This window comes from Pseudochaenichthys georgianus, chromosome 7, assembly GCF_902827115.2.
Source record: "Pseudochaenichthys georgianus chromosome 7, fPseGeo1.2, whole genome shotgun sequence".
Lineage (NCBI taxonomy): Eukaryota > Metazoa > Chordata > Actinopteri > Perciformes > Channichthyidae > Pseudochaenichthys > Pseudochaenichthys georgianus.
Window position 1 is genome coordinate 1,284,441 of NC_047509.1, and position 21,344 is coordinate 1,305,784.

Genomic DNA, 21,344 nt, shown 5'->3' on the forward strand with positions numbered 1-21,344 from the left:
CGGCCTTTCCGGTCGTCGGAGTGTTTTCAGCTGTGTGTGTTCTATGTAAATGAGCTGTGCGGTTGCCCTCCCGTCATTGGCTGCCATCTCCTGGTCCGCCCCTGAAGATTGCGATTGGCGCACACCTGCTGGAGATGACTACAAAGCTTGATCACTCAGGAGGCTCGGTTGAGTGAACAGACGCCTCTCGCTACTCGGTGAATTCTGTTGAAGTGTGGTTAAACTTGAGTGATTAGTTAGTAGTGATGGCGAGATGAAGCTTTCCAGCCAATTGGTTCGCAAAAGGGTTCATCTCATGAGGCTTCATCATGGGCTTCATTTGAACACAAGCCCCCCCTGTTGGTCAAAGTGTGTACAACAGGCAGATTGGACATCTCAACAGTGTGCTCTCTCATACCGAGTCCCCAATGAGTAAAGCCTTAGAATAACTCTAAACAACGAACATTAAATCATATTTTCATGTTAACAATATTGTATTTATTCCAGTTGAATGATTGTGATTGAAAAGCCTAAGGAGGCTGGTAAACATTGCAAAGAGGGATTTGAATTCCTTAATAATATTCATAAACTTAACCATGTTGTAGCCGGAGAAAGGCTAAACCATATCAAAGAATACATTTATTAACTACATTATCTCATTTAGCTGCAGCTTTTATAAACAACAAAAAATACGTATTGTTCAGCCGTTGAACCAGGGACCCTGCGGTCATGAGTCAACTGCTTTCCAGCTGAGCCACAGCACACACACTAGATCTCACTGAAAACACTGTAAGATATGTATTCCTGTATTATTGATGTTTTTATTCCTACATTTATTTATGCTTGTATCTATTTATTATGACATGTTCCGACCTCTATAAGTGAGGGTCTGAGCGCTCTTGATTCCATTGTGTCCCCGGGCCCGCCGGGTACAGGAGGGGTAATATGGTTCTTCTTATTATACATCCATAGGTATTGAAGAAACACACTCCTCAATGTCAGTCTTGGTACTTTATTGACAAAGATGACGACACCCTGAAACAGAGCAATGCCGCAGGATAAGCTGACAAAGTATTACATACATGCATGTCATGACCAATACACATATATTAAATTACATATATTAAAGACACACTAAACAGTAGTGGAAACAGTCTTACATGAGTGAGTGGATGAACGTCTCAACTCGAGGCGGAGGCTGCAGTCGGATAGTTTAAAAATCAGCTCCTAAGTTCTAACCCTATCGTCTATTCCTTGACCTCTGAGTGAAACGTCACGGGGTTAAGGGATAGTGGATAGGAGAATTCAAAAGGACTTAGGAGAAGAGACTGCGGTACTTTAGAGAATCCGAATGCACTTTCACTATCCGACGTGTTTATGATGCGCCAGCGGACGTCATTGTGTGCGTCTGCTGCTGTGGGGAAACCATGGAAACCACAGTTTTCTATACAGCGGACGACAACATGGATGTTTAATAAGAACGAGGGACTGCTGTAAACTCATCTAGAGACTCTGCACCGTGCTCTGATGCTGCTGCTTTGCTTTATGAACGTGGACAACAGAGAAACAGATTCTTCATGACCAAAGTTGGAACTGAAATAAAAAAGGAAAGTGAAACTTCTGCTCGTCACCCTCTCCCTCCGGTCCACATTAATACCAATGATCCCAATACGTATGATTGTATGAACTAAAGATCTTAAAATCAATACAGATGTATTTATTATAAACGTTAGTCCTTAACATCTATCACTGTGTATATCACCATTCAAACATCTTTTAAAAGTTGAACAAACCCCACACAGCTCAGTAAAGACTGAAATGTTGACTTTATTTGATCATTTCAGTGAAAACTAACGTTCATATTTCTCTCTTTGATTATAATACTCAACGTTCAAAACAAAGCACATTGGCAACTTACCACATACGTTATAAAATGCTTAATAAGCACCGTAACTTTCATGATATCATTTCTCCGTCATAATCGGTTGTTTCCGTGAACGGCCGACTGTTGAGTGACGGCAAATGCTGCGGCTGCAATGCATTGTGGGGCAGCATTTTCGCTTCTCCTGTCGGTTAGGGAGGTCCAGTGGTTCCTAAGCTAAAGGAGGTTATAAAGGAAGTTTGAAACCTCCTTTCCTATCATTCTCATCATTCTAGAGAATTCGAACGGCACTTATCATGGCTGCCACTGAGGGACTTCCGGGTCATTTCACTCCTTTAGGAAGGTTCCTAAGCTAAATGGACTATTCGACTTCAGCCTTCGACTTCAGCCGGAGTGAATGAACAACATGTGAACTAAAATGGCCGCTAGGCACTACCGGGTCAAAGCACGGCATATCTGGGCAGCGACAGCAGTGACGCTGCCCTCTTGTGGCCGGCGATAAACTCTTCAGGTATTATGAGCGTTGTGGTTCAACGGTTCAACCGATCTGAATCGCTTCCTGAAGCAGTCACGTGGTATCGACAGGCAGCGAGGCTTCGTTTGTCATCGATGACGTCACTGGCCCAAAACGATACAAGCCTCGATACAGGCTTCACAAAAAGCTTCGGGGATTACTCGACACACGCTCCGAAGCCTCGGCGCAATACGTAACATCACTATTAGTTAGTGGTTAGAGTAGTTTTGGATTCTGTGATTGTTGCCTTTAGTTTAGATGTGTTTTGTATAGATTCTTTGGTTAGTTGTACCACTTTTGAAGTGGGGTTTTGTTTCGTTCTTTATATTAGTATTTATTTTCCCTGTATGCCATTAGACTCCCTTTTTAGAGTCCCCCTTTGGTTTGGTTGTCAACCTGTGCCCCTTTGGCCCTTTTGTTTGTTCAGGCTGCCTTCCTTCCATTTTGTTACACCCTGTTCTGTAATAAAACTATAATTATTACCAATTACATACTGGTGTGTGTTGCATTCCTCTTCCCCGAGTTGGGACGTAACATATAAGTCGTTTTTGTCTGATATTTTCAACATACTATAGTTTGACTTTTTAACTAACAACCTATGCAGTGATGTTTTCAAACAGACTGTAATATGGACTTGAAACAATATAGGCTACTATGATTTTTTTTTTAATGTTTATTTCAGACTTTTTTCCGAAATGTCAAGGAACCTAAATAAATCTTCCTCGACAGCAAACATCAATCTAGGTTTTATTGACAGAACCATGTATTTTGTCATTTGACACAGTATTTTGTGAGATATACGCAGTGGCGTTTCTATATGTACAAAAGTGGTGGGGCACAAACAACTTAGATGTCTATAAGCTTCTGCAGTGAGGTTCATGGCTGGTGAGGCACTGACTATTCAGGTTTACAAGTATTATATTTTGACCTAAATCAAAATATAATATTATTTTCAAAAGCCTCTTTAGTCTGATGCTTCAATTAATTTTAAACAGACAGTTCAACAAAAGGATACCCAACAAATGTAGTTTTATCATTTAAATATTGAATTGTTCTCTCTTAGTAAGATCCCATTTTCAATACATTTGCAGTCTTACCTTGACTTGAAGATGAAGTCCATTTGCCTATCCTTCTGGACAAAAATCTCTATTACTTTTTTGTAAAAGTCCTCCTTATCTTCTTGTAGTTTCAAAAGTCTATCATAAATCTAAATGATGGATTTATGATTCGAACATTATAAAGTAGGGTAGACATGGGGATATTATCCGGCTGAACAAAACGTACATTTATCTAACAGCTACGTTTCCCACAGATCTTATTTTGAGCTATTTTCTAAAATCCTATGGAGAAATCTCGTTGCTTTTTTGTCGAGGGAAGCCATGCGCAGCTTACTTCCTGGTTTTAGGATGCGTCTCTCTCCTCCTCTTCACCTGCTCTTCACACACTACACTTTTCACGGCGCACGTACTTACAGCCAATCAACTCTGAATTATGTGAGATGATTTATGGTGGGGATCAGAGGTTGCGCTAGACTTTTTCGCTGCCCGTAATTTTGACAGACAGGATCGTAAAACTTCCGTCAAAATCCAGAATTACCCGTCGGCCTTTACACAACTCTGGGGGGGGGGAAGCATGCTCGTGAACTGTCAACGGGGGGCAGTTCACATGCGCCGTGTTATGCATGGCTGCTGCACCCCGCGGGAGCGTGCACAGCGTAAAGCCAAAACTCACAGACAGTTCAATGATTTGTACGGCACAGTTAGGGAAACGGTATAATTTCCTTTTTGGAGGGCATGCATAACACCGGAGCCTCGCTGCGGGGAAACTTTGGTGCTGTTCCGAGTTTGTTCTAATCTGTCAAAATGACATTATATATATATATATATATATATATAATACGGAACAATTTAATGCACCATTAGATTACCACTAGAGTACTTAACTATCTACACACTTTAACTAAAGTAAGGTTTTGAATGCAGGATGTTGTGGGTGTATATTATACTGGGTGATTTTCACACTGTGGTTTTAATATGTTTATTTCAATAACTACTTTGAGCATGTGTTTAGCTCTATTTCTATCTCACTGAACATAGTCCGCGTGTGTGAACTGGTTCAGCTGATAAGACCGGTTATGAATCAAGAGGAGGAGCTGCAGACAGGTACAGAGTACAGACAGGTGAGGGTGTTAAAGTCAGACTGCCAGAAGCCATTTTACAGCTCGAGGAGCAGGAGGACAACAGGGTGAGTGTTAACACCAGGATCTGCTTTCTAACATTCACTCTGTTTTACTGGATGTCAGAACATCAGCGTCCTAGAGTCCAGAGAGACTTCTACAAGTGGTGTGAACTGGTTTTATTTCCTGTTTTCTGATTCATCAAAGCAACATAACATGCGACAGCCCAGCGCAGTCAAAATGTAGAGCGGCCTGTCTGAAGTCTGACTGATTTGATGTATTTTGAACCAAGTGTTTCCTGTCGGCTCCCAGACCCTAGTGGAGGAAGCAGGGGTGACTCTCTGCAGTCTTCCAACTGCGGTCAACTCAGCCGTCTCTCAAATTTGCTTGGTCAAATGAGCAGCTCTTCATTTTTGAGTGCGCTATTAATAGCATCTTTACGGTAATCGCCGAGAAGCGGCACTGACGCTAGTACAAGAATAACAATAATGCATGTTTTTGTGCAATATTTTTCAATAAAAATATGTTTTACCATACATTCTTAATACAATTGGTACTGTTGGACTCACTCAGTACTTGTTAGACTACTACCACAAGTACAATCAAGTACTTTTACTGTGCACTTTTTTAGTAATCCCCTCAAACTCCCCTCCAGAGTACAGTCATTCATGTATTTGCTATGTTTGATGAGGGATAAAATTATTCGTAGCCATAAATTCTCAGTGAAAGTGGTACTGCTGGACAGAGTACTACTGGACTACTACCACAAGTACAATCAAGCACTTTTATCGTGTACTTTTTGAGTAGTACCCTGTCAAACTCCCCTCCCGATTACAATAACTCGTGTATTCTGCTATAGACCTGGTACAGGGACAACCACTTGGAGTACAAAAACAATCCTGATATCAATAGAAAGCTAGGAATCTCCTCTTTCCAACAGTGTATACAACTCAAAATGTGTCTTCTTCTAACTTTGAAGACACTCGACAGACCTTTTGTTGCTGTTTCGTTCACTTAAAAAACACACACCACCACCACCCGCTCGCTCACTCTCGCTCGCTCTACCATGCGCACATGCACGCGCCATCTCTCTCTCTCTCTCTCTCTCTCTCTCTCTCTCTCTGACGCCATACAAGTACAACATGTACAAGTACACACATCTGTTTGTATGTTTATCGTAATACATATTATGTTAGCATTGCAAACAAACATTTAATCAGCAAGACTCTGAAATGTCAACGTTAAATATTAGAATCATAAAGTACATCTCATTTAAATAGAGCTAATTACGGAAGATGATTGACTTTTGTTTTGTGTTTCTTTCCTAGTTTTTCGACATAATATACTATGACTTTTTTTGTAAATACTGTACTCCGACTTTTTTTCAAATTGTATCGACACGCAACACTATTTATTTGAAATACTTTATTAAGTAGTTTTTTCTGATATTTTAGACATACTGTACCATGACTTTTTATTTTAATTTCTTTTACACACTATTACGAAAAAAATTCGACATACAATACTGGGAGTATTTATTCGCGATACTATACCGTTACGGCCTTTCCGGTCGTCGGAGTGTTTTCAGCTGTGTGTGTTCTATGTAAATGAGCTGTGCGGTTGCCCTCCCGTCATTGGCTGCCATCTCCTGGTCCGCCCCTGAAGATTGCGATTGGCGCACACCTGCTGGAGATGACTACAAAGCTTGATCACTCAGGAGGCTCGGTTGAGTGAACAGACGCCTCTCGCTACTCGGTGAATTCTGTTGAAGTGTGGTTAAACTTGAGTGATTAGTTAGTAGTGATGGCGAGATGAAGCTTTCCAGCCAATTGGTTCGCAAAAGGGTTCATCTCATGAGGCTTCATCATGGGCTTCATTTGAACACAAGCCCCCCTGTTGGTCAAAGTGTGTACAACAGGCAGATTGGACATCTCAACAGTGTGCTCTCTCATACCGAGTCCCCAATGAGTAAAGCCTTAGAATAACTCTAAACAACGAACATTAAATCATATTTTCATGTTAACAATATTGTATTTATTCCAGTTGAATGATTGTGATTGAAAAGCCTAAGGAGGCTGGTAAACATTGCAAAGAGGGATTTGAATTCCTTAATAATATTCATAAACTTAACCATGTTGTAGCCGGAGAAAGGCTAAACCATATCAAAGAATACATTTATTAACTACATTATCTCATTTAGCTGCAGCTTTTATAAAAAAAAAAATACGTATTGTTCAGCCGTTGAACCAGGGACCCTGCGGTCATGAGTCAACTGCTTTCCAGCTGAGCCACAGCACACACACTAGATCTCACTGAAAACACTGTAAGATATGTATTCCTGTATTATTGATGTTTTTATTCCTACATTTATTTATGCTTGTATCTATTTATTATGACATGTTCCGACCTCTATAAGTGAGGGTCTGAGCGCTCTTGATTCCATTGTGTCCCCGGGCCCGCCGGGTACAGGAGGGGTAATATGGTTCTTCTTATTATACATCCATAGGTATTGAAGAAACACACTCCTCAATGTCAGTCTTGGTACTTTATTGACAAAGATGACGACACCCTGAAACAGAGCAATGCCGCAGGATAAGCTGACAAAGTATTACATACATGCATGTCATGACCAATACACATATATTAAATTACATATATTAAAGACACACTAAACAGTAGTGGAAACAGTCTTACATGAGTGAGTGGATGAACGTCTCAACTCGAGGCGGAGGCTGCAGTCGGATAGTTTAAAAATCAGCTCCTAAGTTCTAACCCTATCGTCTATTCCTTGACCTCTGAGTGAAACGTCACGGGGTTAAGGGATAGTGGATAGGAGAATTCAAAAGGACTTAGGAGAAGAGACTGCGGTACTTTAGAGAATCCGAATGCACTTTCACTATCCGACGTGTTTATGATGCGCCAGCGGACGTCATTGTGTGCGTCTGCTGTGGGGAAACCATGGAAACCACAGTTTTCTATACAGCGGACGACAACATGGATGTTTAATAAGAACGAGGGACTGCTGTAAACTCATCTAGAGACTCTGCACCGTGCTCTGATGCTGCTGCTTTGCTTTATGAACGTGGACAACAGAGAAACAGATTCTTCATGACCAAAGTTGGAACTGAAATAAAAAAGGAAAGTGAAACTTGCTCGTCACCCTCTCCCTCCGGTCCACATTAATACCAATGATCCCAATACGTATGATTGTATGAACTAAAGATCTTAAAATCAATACAGATGTATTTATTATAAACGTTAGTCCTTAACATCTATCACTGTGTATATCACCATTCAAACATCTTTTAAAAGTTGAACAAACCCCACACAGCTCAGTAAAGACTGAAATGTTGACTTTATTTGATCATTTCAGTGAAAACTAACGTTCATATTTCTCTCTTTGATTATAATACTCAACGTTCAAAACAAAGCACATTGGCAACTTACCACATACGTTATAAAATGCTTAATAAGCACCGTAACTTTCATGATATCATTTCTCCGTCATAATCGGTTGTTTCCGTGAACGGCCGACTGTTGAGTGACGGCAAATGCTGCGGCTGCAATGCATTGTGGGGCAGCATTTTCGCTTCTCCTGTCGGTTAGGGAGGTCCAGTGGTTCCTAAGCTAAAGGAGGTTATAAAGGAAGTTTGAAACCTCCTTTCCTATCATTCTCATCATTCTAGAGAATTCGAACGGCACTTATCATGGCTGCCACTGAGGGACTTCCGGGTCATTTCACTCCTTTAGGAAGGTTCCTAAGCTAAATGGACTATTCGACTTCAGCCTTCGACTTCAGCCGGAGTGAATGAACAACATGTGAACTAAAATGGCCGCTAGGCACTACCGGGTCAAAGCACGGCATATCTGGGCAGCGACAGCAGTGACGCTGCCCTCTTGTGGCCGGCGATAAACTCTTCAGGTATTATGAGCGTTGTGGTTCAACGGTTCAACCGATCTGAATCGCTTCCTGAAGCAGTCACGTGGTATCGACAGGCAGCGAGGCTTCGTTTGTCATCGATGACGTCACTGGCCCAAAACGATACAAGCCTCGATACAGGCTTCACAAAAAGCTTCGGGGATTACTCGACACACGCTCCGAAGCCTCGGCGCAATACGTAACATCACTATTAGTTAGTGGTTAGAGTAGTTTGGATTCTGTGATTGTTGCCTTTAGTTTAGATGTGTTTTGTATAGATTCTTTGGTTAGTTGTACCACTTTTGAAGTGGGGTTTTGTTTCGTTCTTTATATTAGTATTTATTTTCCCTGTATGCCATTAGACTCCCTTTTTAGAGTCCCCCTTTGGTTTGGTTGTCAACCTGTGCCCCTTTGGCCCTTTTGTTTGTTCAGGCTGCCTTCCTTCCATTTTGTTACACCCTGTTCTGTAATAAAACTATAATTATTACCAATTACATACTGGTGTGTGTTGCATTCCTCTTCCCCGAGTTGGGACGTAACATATAAGTCGTTTTTGTCTGATATTTTCAACATACTATAGTTTGACTTTTTAACTAACAACCTATGCAGTGATGTTTTCAAACAGACTGTAATATGGACTTGAAACAATATAGGCTACTATGATTTTTTTTTTAATGTTTATTTCAGACTTTTTTCCGAAATGTCAAGGAACCTAAATACATCTTCCTCGACAGCAAACATCAATCTAGGTTTTATTGACAGAACCATGTATTTTGTCATTTGACACAGTATTTTGTGAGATATACGCAGTGGCGTTTCTATATGTACAAAAGTGGTGGGGCACAAACAACTTAGATGTCTATAAGCTTCTGCAGTGAGGTTCATGGCTGGTGAGGCACTGACTCTTCAGGTTTACAAGTATTATATTTTGACCTAAATCAAAATATAATATTATTTTCAAAAGCCTCTTTAGTCTGATGCTTCAATTAATTTTAAACAGACAGTTCAACAAAAGGATACCCAACAAATGTAGTTTTATCATTTAAATATTGAATTGTTCTCTCTTAGTAAGATCCCATTTTCAATAAAATGGTGGTCTTACCTTGACTTGAAGATGAAGTCCATTTGCCTATCCTTCTGGACAAAAATCTCTATTACTTTTTTGTAAAAGTCCTCCTTATCTTCTTGTAGTTTCAAAAGTCTATCATAAATCTAAATGATGGATTTATGATTCGAACATTATAAAGTAGGGTAGACATGGGGATATTATCCGGCTGAACAAAACGTACATTTATCTAACAGCTACGTTTCCCACAGATCTTATTTTGAGCTATTTTCTAAAATCCTATGGAGAAATCTCGTTGCTTTTTTGTCGAGGGAAGCCATGCGCAGCTTACTTCCTGGTTTTAGGATGCGTCTCTCTCCTCCTCTTCACCTGCTCTTCACACACTACACTTTTCACGGCGCACGTACTTACAGCCAATCAACTCTGAATTATGTGAGATGATTTATGGTGGGGATCAGAGGTTGCGCTAGACTTTTTCGCTGCCCGTAATTTTGACAGACAGGATCGTAAAACTTCCGTCAAAATCCAGAATTACCCGTCGGCCTTTACACAACTCTGGGGGGGGGGGGGGGGGGGGAAGCATGCTCGTGAACTGTCAACGGGGGGCAGTTCACATGCGCCGTGTTATGCATGGCTGCCTGCACCCCCGCGGGAGCGTGCACAGCGTAAAGCCAAAACTCACAGACAGTTCAATGATTTGTACGGCACAGTTAGGGAAAACGGTATAATTTCCTTTTTGGAGGGCATGCATAACACCGGAGCCTCGCTGCGGGGAAACTTTGGTGCTGTTCCGAGTTTGTTCTAATCTGTCAAAATGACATTATATATATATATATATATATATATATATATATAATACGGAACAATTTAATGCACCATTAGATTACCACTAGAGTACTTAACTATCTACACACTTTAACTAAAGTAAGGTTTTGAATGCAGGATGTTGTGGGTGTATATTATACTGGGTGATTTTCACACTGTGGTTTTAATATGTTTATTTCAATAACTACTTTGAGCATGTGTTTAGCTCTATTTCTATCTCACTGAACATAGTCCGCGTGTGTGAACTGGTTCAGCTGATAAGACCGGTTATGAATCAAGAGGAGGAGCTGCAGACAGGTACAGAGTACAGACAGGTGAGGGTGTTAAAGTCAGACTGCCAGAAGCCATTTTACAGCTCGAGGAGCAGGAGGACAACAGGGTGAGTGTTAACACCAGGATCTGCTTTCTAACATTCACTCTGTTTTACTGGATGTCAGAACATCAGCGTCCTAGAGTCCAGAGAGACTTCTACAAGTGGTGTGAACTGGTTTATTTCCTGTTTTCTGATTCATCAAAGCAACATAACATGCGACAGCCCAGCGCAGTCAAAATGTAGAGCGGCCTGTCTGAAGTCTGACTGATTTGATGTATTTGAACCAAGTGTTTCCTGTCGGCTCCCAGACCCTAGTGGAGGAAGCAGGGGTGACTCTCTGCAGTCTTCCCAACTGCGGTCAACTCAGCCGTCTCTCTCAAATTTGCTTGGTCAAATGAGCAGCTCTTCATTTTTGAGTGCGCTATTAATAGCATCTTTACGGTAATCGCCGAGAAGCGGCACTGACGCTAGTACAAGAATAACAATAATGCATGTTTTTGTGCAATATTTTTCAATAAAATATGTTTTACCATACATTCTTAATACAATTGGTACTGTTGGACTCACTCAGTACTTGTTAGACTACTACCACAAGTACAATCAAGTACTTTTACTGTGCACTTTTTTAGTAATCCCCTCAAACTCCCCTCCAGAGTACAGTCATTCATGTATTTGCTATGTTTGATGAGGGATAAAATTATTCGTAGCCATAAATTCTCAGTGAAAGTGGTACTGCTGGACAGAGTACTACTTGGACTACTACCACAAGTACAATCAAGCACTTTTATCGTGTACTTTTTGAGTAGTACCCTGTCAAACTCCCCTCCCGATTACAATAACTCGTGTATTCTGCTATAGACCTGGTACAGGGACAACCACTTGGAGTACAAAAACAATCCTGATATCAATAGAAAGCTAGGAATCTCCTCTTTCCAACAGTGTATACAACTCAAAATGTGTCTTCTTCTAACTTTGAAGACACTCGACAGACCTTTTGTTGCTGTTTCGTTCACTTAAAAAACACACACCACCACCACCGCTCGCTCACTCTCGCTCGCTCTACCATGCGCACATGCACGCGCCATCTCTCTCTCTCTCTCTCTCTCTCTCTCTCTCCTCCTCTCTCTCTCTCTCTCTCCTACTCTCTCTCTCTCTCTCTCTCTCTCTCTCTCTCTCTCTCTCTCTCTCTCTCTCTCTCTCTCTCTCTCTCTCTCTGTTCTGTGGAGAAAGAGGATCTTATTTTCAGTCATTGTCTGAACTGACAATGTGTGTCATTGTGTCTGTTTGGTTATTTGCTTTGTGAATAAAAGTGGTTTGAAAAAAAAAAAAAATCTCTCCCGCCCATCTCCTTCCGACCCATGGGACCTTATTTTGGAAAAATTATGTATTGAAGTCAATGGGGAGAGAAAGATTATTTTTCGATCCCTTGAATTGTGCCACGAATTACACATATGATGTTTGTCAATCTTAAATAATAATTTCCATGTCAAAAAAGTCACAGTTTGTCGTAAAACTGTTGAAATATAAAACTATGGTTTTCTCCTCTTTTAATACTTTCCGCCTCATTCTGAAAGAAAGAAGTGAAATGTTCCAACGTGACGGCCGTCTTGGTGTCTGGTGCGAGACCAGAGTTGTATAGTTCAGCGGTTTCACAAAAAAAAAGTGTTACTTCACAGTTTTACGACACTTTTTTATTTTTTTGACTTGCAAAATTATCTTTTAAATTGACAAACATCATATGTGTAATTCGTGGCACAATTCAAACGGGATCGAAAGATAATCTTTCTCTCTCCATTGACTTCAATACATAATTTTTCCGAAATAAGGTCCCATGGAGGAAAGGGAGGGACTTCGCCTCTCTATAGCTGCCTGACTCGTATGTTTGATATTTCAAATAAAGACATAGTGTAGTGGCTATTTGTCAACAACAATAACACTTCAAAAAGCCACTGAGGCACCAGGTATAGTGGATCTTATGCAGATCATGAGTTGGTAATGAGTCCATTGTCCAGACAAGGCATAGACGTTTTTGTGGTATTTATTAGCTTCACCTTGCGGGAACAATACAGCAAAAGGTGTTTAAATGTTTGCTGAACTCAGCCCTGAGACTGGTAAAAAACCAATGACCTTCCCACTGACTGACTTAAATAAACCCAGCTGTGTGCCCAAATTGACCCATCACCTTCAAAATAAAAGCATTTGAGCTGGAACACAACTTAACTTAAATAATATGGCTGTAAATTAATTAATTATACAAAACAAAAAATAACAAATAAATACATTAAATAAATGTGAAAAATACTGAATAGCATCCACACATAATATAGTATGTCGAATATTAAAAAACAACATAGTATAGTACGTTGAATATTTTTTTTAAAACAACATTGTATAGTATGTATTTCATTTACACGAAAAAATATAGTATTTTTTAAATAGGCAAAAAACAAAATAGCATGTGTTGAATATAAAAAAGACATAGTAGTACGTCGAATATTTTATAAAAACGACACTTATGTTGAATATAAAAAAAAAAGCTTGATAGTATAATATGTCGAATATTTAATATAAACGACATGGTATAGTATTTTGAAAATAAGCAAAAAACCGAATAGTATAGTATGTCGAATATTTAAAAAAAAAAGACATAGTATAGAATGTATAATGTTGAATATTTCTATATCCTTTACTTTTAGAGTTTGCTAAACCAATATCCTAATCCAACCTAGAATTAGAGTAAACCTTTGTTGTGTATTTTGGGTTTGGGATACCTGCTTAGAGATCTAGATTTAGACAAAGATACTGAAGCCATCGTTAGCATTACAGAACTCCTACCAGCAGGGTAAGGCTTCATAAAGGGTTACACTAGCAATGCTAATTAATGCTAACTGGCTAGCTAGCTGGTGAATCTGCAATTACAAATGTTGCTGAAGGCCTGATAACATTTAAATATCGTCCTCTTGCTGGAGCTTGACTCACTTTTTATTTGGATCATTCCAGAATTGGAGGACATTTAGACATCAAAACATTTGATTAAATTAAGCCTTTTTTTGTGTTCTGTTTATTCAGTATATCTGAGAAGTATTAAGCCATCAGAAAATGGATCAGTCCAGCTCAGGCATCAATGGTTCACTTTTGATCTGATGTTGTATTTGTTGCTTTTTAACAGCGCTCAATGGTGGATTGAAATAATTAGAAATCAATTTTTTAAAAACGTCTGACTATTAACCTCTTGATCTAACACGGTTCGGCTGCATTACATATTACACATCTGCCGTAGTTCTCTATTTATCGAGCCCTGATTAGAAGACCTATTGAGTAAGGAGCTTCCGGTCTTCCAAGACCCGACCGGACAAAAAGACGTGACACACTACCAATAGAAATACATTGCTTTTAAAATCGTTCTGTGAAACGGAAAAAAGGGGAAATCGTGTTGGTGAACACGAATCAATAAATTAAATGTCGTGACTATAACACGAAATGAAGTGAGACTGGGTTGTTTAAACACAGTTGTGTTCGTCTGGTGCCAGTAACAAAAAAGGCCATTCATATTATGGGAAAATACAGTACAATAAATGCAGCAGGGTTATTAATCCAGATATTAATCCATATATATATATATATATATAATAGGGAACAATTTAATCCACCATTAACACTAGAGGCGTGTGTTGTGCGTTGGTGTTCGAAGCAGGGGGTCACAGGTTCAAACCCCACTGCAGTCAGCATGTCGTTGTGTCCCTGGGCAAGACGCTTCACTCCAAATTGCTCCTGTGGGGATCGTCCACAGCATTGACTATGTAAGTCGCTTTGGATAAAAGCGTCTAACAAGTGACATGTAATGTAATGAGTAGGGCCTACTTAAACACCTACACACTTTAACTAAAGTGAGGTTTTGAATGCAGGAAGTTTACTGGGTGATTTTCACACTGTGGTTTTAATATGTTTATTTCAATAGCTTTGTTGAGCTTGTTTTTAGCTCCGTTTCTATCTCACTGAACATTGTCCGTATATGTGAACTGGTTCAGCTGATAAGACCCGTTATGAACCAAGAGGAGGAGATGCAGACAGGGGGAGGGAAGTTGAAACTGAAAGTATGAAGTCAGACTTGTCAGAGTGCCAGACTCCATTTTACAGCTCGAGGAGCAGGAGGACAACAGGGTGAGTGTTAACACCAGGATCTGCTTTCTAACACATTATTCACTCTGTTTTACTGGATGTCAGAACATCAGCGTCCTAGAGTCCAAAGAGACTTCTACAAGTGGTGTGAACTGGTTTTATTTCCTGTTTTCTGATTCATCAAAGCAACATAACATGCGACAGCGCCGCGCAGTCAAACTGGGGAGTGGCCTGTCTGAAGTCTGACTGATTTGATGTATTCTAACCAGGCCCGCCCCTCCCTACACGCAGATCACGCAGACCGCGTGGAGCCTCGCCTCACCTCGCGGAGGGAGCCTCATCTCAATCGCAATTATGCCCTGGCACTCCGCAGTTGCTCGCAGTTCACGGCGTGCTCAGCTCCCCGTCGACGTTTGCGACACAGAGGGCCTCGTCACAACACTTTGGCCCCAATTCCAAACCACACCCTACCCACTCCCACTCCGTGGCGGAGTGACACTCGCAGCTCAACGAGGCTCCCTCCTGTCAGATGGAGGGAGTAAATACAGCGGCAAGCTTTGGGACAAACTCCCCTCTCTCCGGCAGAAACAGGAAATGCCGTAACTGTATGTTGCCAACTCTCACGCATCTGGCGTGTGACCGTGTGACACACGCTTTCACTCTCAATCACGCTCTCACGTTGCCCAAACTATTTTCACGCCATAACAAGATGAACCTGCGATCGTTTTTGGTTGGTTATTTACAACGTTGAGTTGACAGCTGCTCAAGCTGCTCAAGCTGGCACACACACATGCACGAGCCCCGCCCCCTCTTCTCTCTTAAAGAGACAGCAGCCTGACTCTGCATGACCCTAATATCATAACACAAGTTTATTATTATGATGGTTACGACATTAAACAAGTGTGTTATTATAATGTGTTTATTCAGTGTTACTTGGTGTATCTCTCAGACTGGAGAAGATGAGTGGGTTTAAAAGATGAGGAAGAGGACACATCTTCAGTCTCCAGCTGTCTGTCTCTGAAGAGTTGACTGGTCTAAAGATAGACCTCCAACTTCAGTAATGAACCTGGACCCTCGGACACAAAGTAAGAGTTTCTGCTGTAACCTGACCTGAAGAGGATCCAGTTGTTATGTTATCTGATATATTAAACTGTTCTTTAATGATTGCAGTAAAGAAACTTAGTAACAGTACAGTAATACAGTTTAAACTCTTGATCCCTGGCGTTATCAGCGATAGTAAATAATCTACATACAGACAGAAGTCAAAATGTGCTCTCTGAATGAACTAATGATGTTTAAAACATGTGTTGTTTCCACAGACAGAGCAGAGTCTCCAGTCCCCAGCTGTCTGTCTCTGAAGAGTGACCGGTCCTATGCCGGAAGCTCCATACTTCAGTAATGAACCTGGACCCTCAGACACAGAGTAAGAGTTTCTGCTGTAACCTGACCTGGGGCCTCATTTATAACGCCGTGCGATTCACGTGGGAAGGTTGCTTGCGTAGTAGAAATCCAAAAAATAGGTACAGAAATTTTCCGAATCACTAAACATTGCGTACCGGCGAGGAAAGTGCGTACAGCACTTCCTACGCCGGTTTCCCTTTATAAATCACAATCGACTCGAAATGCGGTGCAGCTTTTGCGGGCTTCACGTAACGCCCATATTTGCCTATAAATAGTCAAAGAAACGCCCATTCATTCATTTTGACTGAACTTTATGAAGAAGATCGCAGGAAATGACGACAGAACAGCTAAAAAAGGACAATCTCACACGTGTCAGATTTTGGTTATTTTGGGGAGGTCGAGATAAATCACATTGTTTGGTGGATGCCCGTTTGAACCAGAGTAGCAGCATGGAGGTCGGATCGTCACCAAAATAAATAAATAAGTGGTCCGAAAAAGGTTCATGACAAAAAAAAATACACCTAAGCCTCATCCCAATACCCTCCTCGACTCCTCTTCCCTCCTCCGGGACTTGACCCGGAAATCGATCAAGACATGCCATTTTGAAGGACGTCCAGGGCCGCCCCTGGCCAACTTGGGGCCCCAAGCGACATTGTGAGATGAGCCCCCCCCCCCCCCCACCGACAGGAGTAAAAAAAATGTTTTTTGGAAACAAAGTAGGCTACTTGCAAATATAATTCCTGTTTCTTATTATTATCAACAGTTACTTTTTTATACAGTGAGGTAAATGGTAAATGTGCATGTATGTTGTTCAGTATGCGTTACAGGTGAATACGTCCTGCATTTCCTCCCAAATATACTAGCCTCAAAAAGATTAAAATATAATTAATGCAAATAAACTACTTCTACTACTAATAATAATCATAATCAATTCAATAATATAATACTATATTATTGTATTGTAATATAGTTGTAATAGTCAAGACAAAACATGCTTATTACATGATCAAAAACCTGATATTTCTTAAATCTGTATTCAAATGTAAGTTCCCTCTGTCAGCAATGTATCAACAACTACCACGCATTCCTATCAGTATTTCTCTGTGTTGTGGTTGACATGAGGATGGACTGTTAGGAGTTAAGGGTGAGAGGCTGAGCATCACCATGACACGTGCAAATTGACATAAAAATGAATAAAAGGGGGAAAAATGCGCCATGTTTTTTAGGCTGTAAACTTTAACTGTAAGCCAAGTAGACAGACAGTGTATCACTCTTCCTCCTGTACATTAGCAGATACAAGGCATCACATACTTGAATGAATGGTAAATAAAGAATGCTGGAAATAACTGCATCTCCATTAGCCTAGGCTATATGCTGCAGACTGCCTTCTTCATGTCGTGAATTGCAGCTGATGTTTTAATATGGCAATTGGCAATTTGACTTATACAACATTCGCAAGTTGTACATTTGACTCATACAATAACCCACCTTCGAGCGATGCTCTAGTTTCTTCATGTTTTGTTTTTTTCCCCTCTTGCTTGCGCCGGACTGAAACTGTCTTTTCACCGACATCTCTTCACCTGCACTAGTGGCCGTATCAAAGCCGTGATTGATCAGATGTTGATTCATTGCAACGGTGTCGGGTTACAGACGTGCTTCCCTTAGGCGCATTCACACTTTTCCCACAAAGGTTCATGAGAACTTAGTTCATGAGAACTCTTTAGTTCTCATGAACTAAGTACAGATCGCGTTCACACCGGAATAAGTCCCTGGGGGAGGATTAGGCAAATGAAGCCGCTGACGTCCACTTCTTCTTCTTCTGCTTTGGGTTTACTGCAGGCCGCAAACCACTTCACGGCGTATACTGCCGCCCGGAGTCCCCGGCCGGAAGTCCACCGGAGTTGGGGGCTGGCTTCAGTAGAAGCTGCTGGGAGTCCCAGCAACTTCTACTGAAGCCCTTCCGAGTAAATCGCCAAAAAACGCCGACACCTCCTCATCTCCCATGTTTTATTTTGTGTTGCCATAAGTTAGTCTCTCTGCGTTTCTGCGCTGGGCTAATGCTAATAATGCTAATGTGAGGATATAAAATGGCGGCTTCACCAAAACTTTTTGGGATTTTACGGGGCGTGGTTTGCAAATCCGCCCAGCCAATCAGAAATATAGCTATTTTCTCACAAGAGAGCCACACCTTTTTACCTACCCCACGAAAGTCCCTGCTCTCTAGTGTAAAAAGGTTCTCATGAACTCATTTTAGTACCGGCTCTTTTTCGTGTGAACGCCGACAAAAGAGTTCTCATGAACTAAGTTCTCATGAACCTTTGTGGGAAAAGTACTGCGGTGTGAATGCGCCTCTTGTCACCTCTCACTCTTGCGGGGGTGCGCGGAGAACTGAGCGGAGAAACTGCGCACAGCAGCTGAGGCCCTCTGGGCGGGGCCCCCTGCGCAAGGCGGGGGCCCCATGGCAGCCTGCGTGATTGGCCGTGTAGGGAGGGGCGGGCCCTGAGGACGTCCCAATAGCTGAAATGCACACGGAGGAGTCGAGGAGGGGTGAGGGAGGAGGTGTGCGGGGAGGAGACGAAAGGGAGGATACACGAGAGCAGACCTACGCGGAAGTGTTTTCACTACTCTCGTATAAAAGCCCCGCCCCCACCTTCACAGCTGGCTGATTTCAACAGAGGAAAACCGACAACTGGAAGATGAGTGGAAAGCGTCACATAATGTATTGCTCACTGCTCCATGGGAATTATATGTGAATTCATTTCTTGATTTCTTGGTTATAGTAACAATTTTAGTCATGTTTAATGATCTTTAACGTCACTGAAACATAGCTATTAAGACATCTATTTAATAAATGGCAAGATCTTGATACATAACAATTATTTGTATAGTTTTGTGTTAAGATATTCAGGAGTTAAATTATTTAAAATGCAGTCCTGAATGTGGGTTTGTGGTGAATGTGGGGATCTACAGGACAGACATGTTCAGAGTAAAGGCTTTCACATTACTATCATTATATTTTTTATTTAAATGTAGGCTACATTTGACACCAAAACGGAACACCAAAGCAGGACCAACCATCATACATTGAATTCCTTGACTAACAAGAGAAAGATTCATATATTCAAATATTTAACCACAAATGGGCCAGTTCTAAAGGGTTATTCAGTTAAGCCCGATGAGAGGGGATACAGCTGTGCACATGACATCATTAACAGACGTCGTTTAAAAGTGACGTTTGAGTGAACGAGGACATCCCAATTAATACCTGAGGACTCCTCTGTCCTCGTGTCTCTCGCTCGCATCTTACGGAGGCGGAGCTAAGACGCAAGGAAGGGAGGCGAGGAGGGGTATTGGGATGAGGCTCTAGCCTTCCTCAGGCAGTGTGTTTGTACGTTTGTACCGGGGACAGGAGACACCCCCTTGATGAGAGACTGTAAGAAATGATCGGGGAATCCCTCCGGAGTGGAGTCATGACGACTGGATCTGAATTATGTTTTCGTATTTGGTTGTTTGTGTCCCAGCTGTCGATCAGCTGTGCGCAGCGTCTCCACTGCAGCAACTCTATATCCACCAGTTAAAGGAAATACAACTAATGTGTTATATTAGCTGTACAATTTACCACATATGGTGTTCTTAGTTTCCATACCTCCTGTTTTATGAGCGACTTATCAAGTCTTAGCAAACGGCATAAAACACGATTAAACATGGTAGTATATAAAACCATGCTCGTACAACCTAGAAATGCAAAACCGCATCATTTATGAGAAAACATTTCATAACATTAACACAACATATTCGAGGTGGTTTTAAATAACATAACCGTATTTATTTATTTCTCCAAGTTATGTGTGTGTGTGCACTGAGGAGTCTCAAACAGGCGTTTGTTTAATCATTTTAAGATTGGCTTTAATCAATGTTTGAAAATGAATTCTTCATATGATAAATGAGAGGTAACATTGTTTATGGTATTATTTCCAAATATTTCTCTCCATTCTTCCTTCCGCCAACGGTGTCGCAGTTTCTCGTCTGTCTCGTTGTTGTGCTTAGTGCGTACTAGGGATGTGCATCTCCATCACTGAGGCCGATGCGCATCTCGATACATTGCCACGATACGATACATTAACAATACATTTGAAACACCAGGCGATGCGATACGATTCACCCCTGTTGCGATACAGTTCGATACGATTTGATTCAACATTATGCGATTCGGTGCGATACGATTCAACACGATGCAAAAATAATGATACTTCAATTTGGTACGACAGAGGACTTTTGTTTTATTCCTTATATGCAGCAAATCATACATTAACAAAAAAGTGCTTTACATATTTGGTACTGCACATCCCATCATGCCGTTTATTTGTTTACCTTTAAAAGCTCTCCAGAGTACAGTACAATTGTATAACACCTCACAGTTAAACAATGTAAGGATGCATTGCTCATGATTAACAATGTGCTACCATAGTGCAATGCCCATACAGCTGCCAGCCTGATGTGCTTAACACTCATAGGCTAACTCACCAGTGAGCAGAAAGCAGTGGGTTCTATATGAACAATAAAGAATACAAATAACCTTTCACAAACAGGTATTGCATAACTGCTTACAGTGAGGAAGACATTTAAATTATTATTGGCCGTCACAGGCTGCTGTAAACTAAACACCACTCTCTCTGACAGAACACCTCACTGAGTGATTTAATAGTCTAACTTTCAGGTTTCTCTTTTCAGCCGCAGACCCCATGTTGCCTCTTTATGTGCGTCGCTAAGTTCCTCGTACTACTTGTGTACTTTAAAGCGGCTCGGCATCGTTTACAATTTGCGAGCGATTTTTCAAGTTGACCGTCTGTAGTATATAGTGCCGCGCACATATACCATCAGGACGTTACTGATGGGGTGCGGCTGCGGAGTGATACTGTGTGTAATAGCCCGCATCTAGGACGGATCTATGTATCATGGCTGTAGACCTGTTAAGTAATGAAGATACCTCATACAAAGGTCTACGGATACCTTATTACTCTCCATGACCTGCGGTCAACTATATAGCATAAAGGATTATTACACCGTCTTTCTTGAACAATCTGAAGTGTTGCCAAACGTTTGATTTGCAGGTATTTTTCGGTGCGCTGTGTTTCTCTTTCTCCTCAACT

At 41.2% G+C, this 21,344-nt stretch overlaps 2 protein-coding genes across 7 annotated transcripts in view; both read left to right on the forward strand.

Annotated features, from left to right (window-relative positions):
- Nucleotides 1-10,664: 10,664 nt before the first annotated feature.
- The window catches only part of LOC117449519 (protein NLRC3-like), a 57,645-nt gene continuing 46,965 nt past the window's right edge, over nt 10,665-21,344 (forward strand). The window contains exon 1 of the mRNA XM_071203691.1: nt 10,665-10,740. The gene's annotated coding sequence lies outside the window, so the exon portion shown is untranslated. The remainder of the gene's footprint in view (nt 10,741-21,344) is intronic.
- The window catches only part of LOC117449047 (protein NLRC3-like), a 74,559-nt gene continuing 67,970 nt past the window's right edge, over nt 14,756-21,344 (forward strand). For 4 of the 6 annotated variants that reach the window (XM_071203687.1, XM_071203686.1, XM_071203688.1 and 1 more), the window contains exon 1: nt 14,756-14,835. In XM_071203687.1, the coding sequence (XP_071059788.1) occupies nt 14,771-14,835 (65 nt within the window). In that variant the 5' untranslated portion in view covers nt 14,756-14,770. Of the gene's footprint in view, nt 14,836-15,760; nt 15,879-16,125; nt 16,217-21,344 lie in introns of those variants that run through there. The other 2 variants (XM_034086409.2, XM_034086406.2) reach the window with 2 other exon arrangements.